Consider the following 11,647-nt stretch of genomic DNA (forward strand, 5'->3'; position numbering starts at 1 on the left):
TTTTTAATGCCAACGGTCGATATTTGACTTGGCGACTGCGCGTGGATCGCGAGATATCGATAAAAACATGTCTTCAAAAAAAGTAAAAGTTTGAATTCCGGTGGCCCACCTAAATTCAGCTTCCGAACATCGAACGTTCGGCACTGGTATCATTGTCAACTAAGCTATGGAGTACGAGTCTACGCTGACGCTGCTGTACGCCACAGTACCACTGGCGTCGGTGATCAGTCATGGCCTGTGGGAGAAAGCTGAGTCTTACTGACTAGGCGTATAAACAAAAAACAATTTTTGCTGATTCCACCAGAATTGGCAAAGGTGACTAGCACAGTTACGTGCGGTTGATACATAGCGGCCGCCGCGTGATATGCATAGACGCATGCCACGCGCGCATACCACGCGCGCGGCGTACTGTGTGGCAGACGACAAAATGTAGTCATCGGAGGCGGCTAATATTTGACATGTAAAAACTGATGTTTATGTGGTATTGGTTAAAAATATAATACAACCGATTTAGAATAATGAAAACGACAAAACTAAGGAGAAGTTTTTAAAAACTTACCTGAGGTAAAGGCATAATGCTGTATATAAAGTCTTTGTAGTGGGAAGTAAATTAATTGCGTCGTTCAAACTTATTGTAGACTCCCTAGAATATCGTCAATCAGCACAACAACAAACCTTCGGGGGATTTCGAGTCAAAATTAGAACGATCGTAAAACTTCGGGATGTGAAAAATACGCTCGGGAAATGACATGTTTTTATCGATATCTCGCAATCCGCGCGCAGTCGCCAAGTCAAATATCGACTGTTGGCATTGAAAAAATGTGTTTTAAAAATGTTACAAAGTGGGAGTGCCTCTTTAAAGTTCACCACAACTACATTTAAAACACGTGAACTTTGGCTTGTAAATATTAAACAAGCTCATGAATAACGAATGATGCTGTGTCATAGGGTATCTACTGCTTCCCAGATTGTCTGTCATGTTTGTGGGCATGTGACTTTTGTCTTATGGTTTTAAAACACAGTGGAAGCACAATTAAACACAACTGTCGATTAGAAACTATGAAGTCAATATATGGAAAGGAATTCTGGAAAAATTGCCAATACTTCAAGTGACTAAAGTTTAGATTTTAAAAGTCAGGGTGTGTCAAAAAATCCACTCCCATAGGAAAACCAGCCTCCTGTACCTGAAATTTCAAGATGCATACAATATTGGATTTTTCACCATGTTTGGTGCGGAAAGTTGGACAAACAATGGCTGCTGACAAAAATAGGCCAAACCCGGAATTCGAATCGACCACGGTACAAACAAAGCCATGTGCGCAAACGCGCACAGACGTACGTGTATTTCCATACGCGTTCAGTACACATGTGGGTTTTTTTGTACCGGCATCACGTGATTATTTGGGCGTACTGAGTATGTAGAACGGCGTACGCATCGCGTCCTTTTTATTCCGGAGTAGAACCATTGGACAAATTTTGCTCCTTTTTAGCTACTATAGACTATAGTCTATAGAAGCTATTGGGATGGGTATCCGTCCGGCGTCCGTCGTCAGTCTGTATGTATGTATGTATGTATGTATGTATGTATGTATGTATGTATGTCCGTTTGTGAGGCGTCCGTCCACTCAAATATCTTGAGAACCGCAGTACTTACTGATTTGATATTTGTTGTGTAGATGAAAAATATGATTTTGAGAAACTATTTTTTTAATTTTTTTATATTGTTGAAAATAGGCAAATTAATGCCAAAAAAGGTGTTTTTGTTAAAAAATCTTCTTCTTCATAACCGCTGGTCAGACAGCTTTGTTATTTGGTATACAGGTCCCTAGGGGTAACCCAACTTAGACTTGTTCAAATTGTGATGAAATATGCAAATCTGTATTTTTAAGGAATTTTTTTGTCATTTTTGGTCAAAATTTGACTGACATTGTATGTAATTCTTGTACTGTATAAACCCTATCAATTCACCCAGAAAAAAATAATTAATATGATTTTAAATAATTGAATTAATTAGGAAATCATCAAAGCCAAAATAATTTTAGTGTAGAATTATCAGAAAGTTCAACTTTTTTTGACAGTTCATAGTGAAATGCTTACCATCTTGGAGGATTAAAACATGTAAAGGCAACTTTCCTGAATCCCAACTTTGACATATTCTGAACTGTCATTTATTGTGCCCTGTATGTTATCTAAAAGAAATTGCTCAAAATAGTCAATAGAGATAGAGATAGAGATAGAGATAGAGAAAGTTCTAATTTCCATTTATGGTTGACTTGGTAAGGATAAAATAAAATTACTTTTGAGGAAAAAAATAGAGTGGTCAATTAAAAGAGTGGTCAAAGTGATAGGGTTTTTATGGTAAAGCTGGGCTGTATAAAGATTCCTCATGTGCTATTTATAGCAATTATGCAATCTGTGTAAACAGTGCAATGAAAGTGTAACATGATTCCTTATAATGCTTTTGATGACCTTGAACTTCATAAGTTTCAAACCTTTGTCTCTTCAGTGTGCTTTCTCTGAGTATTGTACAGTCTCAACTTATTAAACAGAACTCACAATGTTAATCAAAGATATCCACCTTCTTCATCAATACATGTGTCACAAAAGGTTATTCTCTACATAACTCAACAGAGCTCTGTCAACTGTTGAGTTGCTTGTTCTTTCAAAACCGCTGGTCAGACAGCTTTAATATTTAGTTTACTTGTCCGTAGGATGACCTTAGTGAGATAATTTCATACAGTAAGGAAATACTTAATTTTGTATCCATGTCTATAGTAGCTTCAGGGACTTTGGCCCTACGTTTAAATTTTTTTGCTGCTGCATGTTGTAGAGAACCTCAATGTCCAATTTGTGTGGGTGTTTGCAGCAATATTGGTCATCAAAATGATGCACTTTTGTGATTTTTGCATTGATAGTGTCATGAATATTTTGACTAGATCTTTTATTGTTGCATGTGATTGAGAGCACAGAGGTGTTACTTTGAACCAATGGTGTCGCATCTCATGAATTGTCGCTCCAACGCAACTAGGACATATCAGTTAATTTCATCATTTTTCTACTGCATAGGAGAAACTAACATTTGTAATGAATTCAGCTACAGTATGAATCAGCCATATTGTGAACAAGAAACATGTTGGAAATAATGTTGAATGCCGGTTTGACACTGAAATTTTACTTTCTTTGAAGTTTTACCTTTATGTAACAAGTTGTTCCGAGTCATTTTTTGAAGATGCATGATTTTGCACATAATGTCAGGTGCAACCTCGTACTGATGCAACGATTAATTTTTATCTTTTTTGTGTGTGTGTTTTCAGCCTTGGCACCTCCACCACCAGTGCCAGCTCGGCCAAGACAACAGCCTGCCTCAAACTCAACACCACCACCTCAACCTAGACCCGTGCCGGCTGCAACTACAGCAAATCAACCATCTGAAGGTCTGTCCGGTATGTGTTTAACAACCGTCTACAGCACAGGCAGTCTGTGGAGAAAACCAAAATGAAAAATTTCTGTTTGTATATATGAGAACCTAGCATATGTTTATTCTTTCTACCATGGGTCAGTGGGTACAAGCACAGAGGCTCTGGAGGTCAAAGGTCAAATTAAGTAAAACAGATGACATTTGCATCAACATAGTCTGATTTTATAGTATCGCAAAAGGGTCATCAAATTTATCAGTGTCAAAACAGTTTCCAATCAAAAGTTGACGGCTTTGCAGTGTGTAGGCGTATTACTCTAACTATGCTATGTCTTCACTTCAGATGCACAGTAAAACTTTGCAGTGTTGTTAGGGAAGTCAGGAATGTATCAGGAAAGATGAAATCCTATGGGCTGTGTGGTGTGGGTGATTTGGTGTAAAGGAATATATAGTGCATTGGAAAGTCAAAGAGGAAATCTTAGATTGTGTGTGGTGTAGTTACTCCAATTTTGTGATGGAGATTGTGGTTTGACCGTGGTATGAGTGATGTGATGGAGATTACAAGTCGGGGGAGAACGCTTTGGGATGACATACAGTGTGATGCTTGGATCAGCTGATGGGACGAAATGCTTTGGATAAAAGTGCGGGATTGATAACTTTCCCTGAGTGCACAGGATTGTCTGGAAAAGATGGAGCACAGTAGCTGGAAGATGTGACGGAATGATCAATTATGAAGTTAAAGGATAGATATTTTTTGATGGAATAATACAGATGATTAGTGTACAATGCATGTACGCGTTAATGATATTTGCATATAGAAATTGAACAGACCATAATACATGATAGAATATGCCAAGGTCACTGTGTAAAATCGATTCTATCGGACGAATGTGTGAGATGGAGTTTGCCCCGAAAGAATGTGAATCATGAAAAATGGCATGATGGGTGTGTGTGGAGAAGAGAGTATGTCAGACATGATCTTGTCGATACGCAGAATTCTAATGATGACATTTGATTTCTTCACCAGATCCCTTTGGTAGCGGTCCATTTACCGGCACGGAAGTCACATCTTCAAAATCTAACACCGATTATGATCTTGCAATACACAACATTGACAAGCAAATGGCGGAAATAAAGGTGAATTATACATCATGGCTATTCTTACATTCTCAAAAATACTTGTTGTCAAACGGCCAGGAAAAATAATTAAATTGTTCCTCTGAACAGCCATTTCTTCAGCTAATTTGGAGATATTTTTGAAATGGTAGCAAATATGTACACTTCCGTATTACAACTTTTAGTGCATTTTTGTTGTGCAAATTTTTACCGTTCATTTTGGGAGCATGTGGAAATGATCTGAATTTGTTCTGTCAACACAGGTTTTTTCCATCATTTATTGAAGGTAACTTTTAATCTGTTTTACCGAGAGTGTTTCTCTGTAGAGGGTTTACTATGCCTAAATTTTGATGTGTTTTACAGGAGGGCTTCGGCAGAGGTCTGACAATGGCCAATGATGATTTCTCATTGGAGGATCTGGATCCACTGAATCAGAAGTGAGGCTGATGGTGTCAGGTTGTCTGTCGACACCAAGGTGAACACTTTCTTTTTATTGCTTTTCCAAGTGCGGGACACAAGCTGTGTTCGAACATTTAAAATGAACGTCAAAATGAACCGGAGATCAACTTTGATAGCCCCTATCAATTTCCCTGGCAATCTTCCAATACCCCTTTGAAAACACCGAGGTACTTTGGTCAGTAAACATACACTGCGCCTGCTGTGCTATCTCCATTCGATCTCCCTATGCAAGCTTCTGCATGGATCAAACCATTTTGCGCCAGTTTACAGCTATGGCTGTTTGATATCAGTGTATTCAACAAAGCTCATGGCATACTTGTTATATATTACAAAACAATGGGACGCTGGAGATCCCGAGACAGTATTGTTAGGAAAATGACACGTTTTCCCAGTACTTTCTTGATCTTTTGACCCTGCCCACCCCCGTCACCTTAATAGTATAGTTCATTACACAGTTACGTCCGCCATTGTTTATTTTCACTCACTGACCACAGCGGATGTAAGTTTTCATCCTCTGAACATGAAGTTTATTAGTTTGAAGCAATTATCCTTTCATCTGTGAAGAGTTTTACTGGTGACTATTACAATTTTCACTGCTATGTTGTTGTTTTCACAAGATGCAGACTGCTTTTCCGTGCAGTCAATCATAGACAGTTTCTCTACACTCTACAGTCCATGAGTCAATAAATGCCAGTTCACAGTGCACTATGCTGTTGATCGGCACATGACGTCCTCATGTCAAGTTTTAGGATTTTTTGATGCTGAAATTTCACCAAAATACCATTTCTGTATCCAGAGATTGTGTAATCAGTTTGATTTAAAACAGCGATAAAACACTGTGTCAGTTAATCTTGGAAATTTCGGCTGAGTTTTGCTGTCTTATCTGTGGTTGTCAATTAGTATGTGCACTGCTGCATTAGGGCCTATAGAGAGACCCTGATGTAATCAAGGTATGCCAGTTCATAAAATCGTGAGCATATTTTTTTTTTCTGTCGACATCGATTTGCCTTGCAATGGAATTTTAAGCAAGAAAGAGCATCATAGAAAAATGGTTGACAGGCGTTTCCCAAACCAGTATTCGACACAGAAATGCATCGCTCAGCACTGTGAACGATGTCATAATGAAATACCGTAGAACTGGGCATTTCCACGAGTAGAAGTTCACCAGCCGCCGAGAGTCAAATCAGGGCCTCACTCAGTACAACAACATTGTCTTTCACTAGATATACTAACTGGCTGTATTTCAGTCGTTCCATGTGAATGTTTCTAATTTTATCCATGTGAATGTTTCTAATTTTATCGGGCTCTCACACTGACAGTTGTTTACAAGCTCATGGAATTTACTATTCAATTTGGGTAAAGTATGTCATGTGACATGACTGCATACGGGAAATACTTCACGATAACAGGATCGACGCACGTAACAATGCAAAACAAGTTCTGTGAAAAATCGAGTTTGAAATTATTATTACAATTAAAGGTCTAAAATCGCACGCTTTATTTCATTTCTTGTCAACCACTTGGGCTTCAAAATGGTTTCTTCCGGAAAGGGAGCCAGAAATAGAAGGGAGATCGAATGGCGGTAACACAGCAGGCGCCTTGTATGTTTATTGGCCTGTTTATCGGCAACACCAACCAAAGTACCTTGGTGTTTTCCCAAGGGATATTGGAAGATTACGAGGGAAATTGATAGGGGCTTATCAAAGTTGATCTCCGTTCATTTTGACGTTCGCTTTAAAATGATTACCTTGAAAAAAAACAGCAGACTTTATAAATCTTTCATGGTATCTGTTTAAGTTTGCATATATTGAAGATGTTGCTTTATACAGACCACTAGTCACGCTGCAGTCATTCTGATAACTTTCTATGTCTTTTGAGAAATTTTAGTGTGAATGTCTATTTCAGTAATTCATGCATTTCCACGACAACAATTTGTAAATTTCCATGGCAACAGGTAGTTTGTTTCCATTGTAACATTTGGGTATTTCCACACTAACAATAATATTTTCTTAAAACAGAAACTTTGTCCATTATTAAATTTGATGCATTGCCATGGTAACAGCTTGTATGTTGACATGACAACAGTTTCCATGGTAAATGATCAGCACTTTTCTGTTGAACTGTTATTGATAATTACGGACATGCAAAGTGGACATGCAAATTGTTTTTACATTGAAAAAGGCGCATTGTACATAAGTGTTTCATCAGCAATGTCATGACGGTTGTTTTGTTGTGTCTGGAAACATCTTTTTATGTCATCTTTTTTCCGATACTTTGATTTTCTATGTTGTCATCGAATTAGTTTATATTTCAGGGTAAACACCATTCTTGCGATTAAGAGGCTTAAAACTTGTCTGTGAAATTTATCACAAAGCAAGAAAGAATTATTACCCCTAAATTATGATGGAATAACCCAGTAAACTTGAGAGGGTAATGATAACTGGTGTAAAATAGCGCACTGAAAGCATATTGGTTGATTTTCCGTCTGTTCCCAGCATGCAAACTGTTGACTTGGTTACTGTATGCTGATTTCAAATCTTGCCAAAACAGGACCTTGGTAATTTCATAATTTTATGATGTATGAAAACTCATATGCAAAAATATTTACGGTTCTAGTCTCACATGTCATATTATGATAGCAAATTCCATTTCTTTTAGTGAACACAGTTCAAGACATCTCATTCTGTACATGTATTTTCTCTGTATCTGTTGTTATTAGATATTATCCATGACATAGTTTGTCACTTTCAATATGTGCTCATATGTTCACTTTTCATTATTTCTGTCAAATGTGTGTTTCAACCTTTAAGATTTTGGTTTTTTTTGTCAGTTAAAAATAGTCAACTCATTCAATTCACTGTCCCAGTGAAAAGTTTTACCACACTTTTTACTTTCATTCGTTCATTCATTTGTTTGTTCCATTGTTCTTCATAAGTGCCATACTCATAAATTTTACCGTTACTTGTAACCCTTTGAGTGCCATAGTCAACTTTTGTTGCCTTTATAGAATAAAACATAGCCAGCAACGTTTTTCAGATCTAGTCAATTTTTCCAGATTTTTCTCAAAATTTTGGTCAAAATTGTAGCCATTGAAAGCACAAGTCTATAAGGTCTAAAATTATAAAGAAATTACAGAAAAATTCACAAAAATTGGTAAAATGTCACATAGAAATTTTAGTGGGGGGAAATTACAGCCCTCAAAGGGTTAAAGACACCAAGATTAGATACAAAGCAAATTCCTGTCCTTAACACCAGCGTATATTTATATGTCAGTATCACATGGCTCACTTCATACCTTGTTTCAGAGAATCATTATATATTGCTAGTAACTTCCGTCATTTTCTGCGTGACTTCGCTTTGAGATAACTCTATTTTTATAACTGTCATTCTCACTAGAGGTTAAGGAACTTTATTTTAATACATTCAATATTTTTATCAATATGATTAACATAGCTTCCCTTTTTTGATGTTTCGTGGTCTTTAGAATTGCTGTAAATTTTGGATGACACAGCTCGTCAGAGATTTTTCTTTCTTCTGAATGAAAACGCTGTACATGTACCATAAAATGTTTCTAACAAGTTAGATGGAAGTGTGTGTTAAATGAGAAGGTGTGGGAAGTGTGTATGTTCCTGTGCATTGCTGCAGAGTGTTGTCCCACAAACATCTAAAACTGAAAACCCTTTTCTCATCTAGTTGAAAAAAGCAATCGTCATCATGTACAGCAGCACTGTCAAAATCATAGCTTGATGGTGAATGCCTGGAAAGTAAGACAGTTTACATTTGGTCGTTGTGATTACAACTCACAATTGTCATTTTCTTTCAGAATATGTAGTCTGTTTTCAAAAGCTCATGTTGTATTGTAAAAGTTTGCTGTTTTGCAATTTTTCAGTTCCGCTCAAGTTTAAAAGACCGGTAACTTTTTGATGACTTTTTCACTGTTTTTGTTTGTATGTCGATGGCAAGTTCTTATTAGACTCCCAAAAGCATGTTGAAACATCTATATTAAGCTTGTCACCAAGCATCTGTAGGTGTAAAATGCACTGTTATTGTTTACATTGGAATTCTAGTCCTGACCAGAATTCACTTGTCAACAATAACAATGCAGTTTACACATGTATAGGCTGAGTTGACAAGCTTCATACTGTGTATCTCAACATGCTTTGGGGAGTTGAACAAGAACCTATAGTTGACATTAAAAAATAAAAATAATGAAAAAATCATCAGTTACAAGTTACCTTTCGGAGCAAAACAGGAAATTTCACACCCAGAAATTGATGTAGGATAAAAATCCTGTAGTTTTAATGTTTTGAAATCACTTTTGGATCTCCAAATATTGCGATCTCAAAAACCCAACTTTTATTTTAAAATTCCACAGGGAAAATCTCAATTAAAATTTAGAGGTGAGGAATTTGAAGAATTTACGTTTTTTATCCTACATTGAAGTTCTTATGCCATTGTTTTGTTGATGTTTAAAATTTTCTCCAACACATTGAAAATTATTATCATGAAATTTTCCCGTCTATCAAATCTGCAATATTTATATCACATATATGTGCATGTAAGTAAGAAACACATTTCTGTTTTTCATATCTGATCTTTTTTTTCAAAAATGCAAGAAATGTTGATATGGCATATGGCTGAACTAGATGAGGACAGTAGATTTTGAGTATTTTTGTTGAATACATTTCAAATTATTTGTGTTTTTTTTTTTCAATTTGAAAAAGCTATGCCGGTGCACCAAAGATTGTTATCATTGAAAAATACAAAGCAAATGTAGAGTTGAATGCGTATGCCAAACGTTCAACAGATAATGTGGTACAAGCTTTCCATGCGTTTGTTTAGGGAGATTGCTCAGAATTATGTTCAGTATACTGTATAAAAAGTACTGATAAATTTCCGAAAGTTACAAAGTGTACCTGTAAAGAAAACAGAAATAAGTTGCATGCCAACTGCAAAGCTGCTGAAGATCATGGAGTTTGCAACAAATTTTCCAGAATTTACAAAGAGCTTTTGGAAAAAAATATTCAATACATGGAGCAAAGGCTATGTGAAGTTGTCCCTTTTTTGCTTTTGCTGAACAGAACTGATATATTTATTTTGAAAGCAATAATGAACTGACAAGTGTTTTTATGAGGGCTGTTACTTTTGATTACTTTTTCCATGATTTTGGTTCTTGAAAACAAATTTCTCCAGAAAGTACGTTGAAATCTGAGGAATCAACCCTGGCAACACAACACACTGTGTCCGATCTACAATGGTGGTGTTCATAATAAATTAGACATGACATGCATGCAGGCTTTGTGTTGGACAAGTTGGGAGTACCACAAGAAACTAAATTTTACAAACAGAACCAAAATAATCGAAAATGTACCAAAAGTTACAGCATATGGGGCTCTAAAGTAAGAATGAAATGAGAAAATGAATTAATAGTAGACGTATATGTTGATTCATGTCAACGTCGAAAGTGAAGTTGGAAGGTATAGAGACATAGAGCACAGAATGTTGGTTTACACGAATGAGTAGAGACAAATGTGTGCATCTGTGTGCAAAATTCATGCAATATAGCTGATTTTATGCAATAAATCTATTTTCATGTTAAAAAGCTTCTTTTTGAAACACTTCTCCTGCCTATGTATAATTTGAGAAATCGGCGATGTTATAGTTGTCTTTGCAAATAAAATAGTATATGAAATGAGAAAAAAGTGTACATTTTAAAGTGGTTGTATGAGAAACACGTGACTGTCTGATTTCATGCATAAATTCTTGTGGAAGTCATGTTTGTGGAAATAATCAGGATCATTGAGGTATGTGTACATGCATCAGAAATAAGTACGGACTGTCAAATTGTGTCGCTGTATTCTTTGGATAAAACAGCGGCATTTGTACTTGCCAGTGTTGTCCTTGGTGAGAGAGTGATCCATTGCTGCTACCAGGAGGCCATTTCAGCATCAGCCTGTTTCTCCCCCAAACAACCAGTTGCCCAGAGATGATTATGGCCTTGCAGGTTTCCTTTTACCTTGGTGACAAAGACAAGGACAAGACTCCTGGAACCTGTAGATTTCCCAGTCATTAGCAAACCTCCAGTGACTCAAGATTTCCTGATCATCCATATCAGTTTTCCTGTACAAGGAACATTTTTGAGAAAAAGAAAAGGAACCTGCGTCTGTTTTTATTTAGCTGCAAAATGTTACGGCAAGGAAAAACAGTTCTATTTTCACCATTCACCATTTGATGAGAAACATTTTCATATTATAATTTCGAACAAGGCTAACCTCAAGGTGTTTCCTCAGGGTATTCTGTGAGAAGAATTTATGGTAGCAATTAATTACAATAGATTGAAATTCGTATAGAGGGGTGAAATCTTGTTTTTACCGTGCAGAGAACTTTGTCAGTAATGTGTTACAAACAAGAAAGCTGTTACTGAATCATTTGCACTGATGAAACATGTATTTTAGTAACACTGTGGAGATGTTTTAGTTTGGCACAGTCTGTACTGAAATTAAATGTTACAAAAAAATCATATCTGTAACTTACAGAGTTAATGCACCTGTGCAGGCCAGATGTACGATATGCAGTCATGATCATTGCATTTCAACTTGTGACATTTACACATCAAATGCTGCTGCTTCACTCTTTGTAGCTTTGATGGGCTTCGTC

At 36.6% G+C, this 11,647-nt stretch overlaps 1 protein-coding gene and 1 long non-coding RNA gene across 6 annotated transcripts in view; one reads left to right on the top strand and one right to left on the bottom strand.

Moving 5' to 3' along the window:
• Positions 1–10,692, top strand: part of LOC139117030 (PTB domain-containing engulfment adapter protein 1-like) — a 59,854-nt gene extending 49,162 nt beyond the window's left edge. The window contains exons 11-14 of one of the 5 annotated variants that reach the window (XR_011548437.1): positions 3,315–3,443; positions 4,443–4,552; positions 4,895–5,063; positions 6,724–10,692. Coding sequence is in view for 4 of the 5 variants with exons in the window: in XM_070679836.1 (XP_070535937.1) it covers positions 3,315–3,443; positions 4,443–4,552; positions 4,895–4,972 (317 nt within the window). In the remaining variant the exon portion in view is untranslated. Of the gene's footprint in view, positions 1–3,314; positions 3,444–4,442; positions 4,553–4,894; positions 5,106–6,723 lie in introns of those variants that run through there. The other 4 variants (XM_070679837.1, XM_070679836.1, XM_070679838.1 and 1 more) reach the window with 4 other exon arrangements.
• LOC139117033 (uncharacterized) lies at positions 2,925–11,647 on the bottom strand. The gene is made up of 3 exons (XR_011548443.1): positions 11,525–11,647; positions 10,881–11,110; positions 2,925–3,478 (listed from the first exon to the last, which is right to left on the bottom strand). It is a non-coding gene; the product is annotated as an uncharacterized lncRNA (long non-coding RNA).

This window comes from Ptychodera flava, chromosome 18 (assembly GCF_041260155.1).
Source record: "Ptychodera flava strain L36383 chromosome 18, AS_Pfla_20210202, whole genome shotgun sequence".
Taxonomy (NCBI): Eukaryota; Metazoa; Hemichordata; class Enteropneusta; family Ptychoderidae; genus Ptychodera; species Ptychodera flava.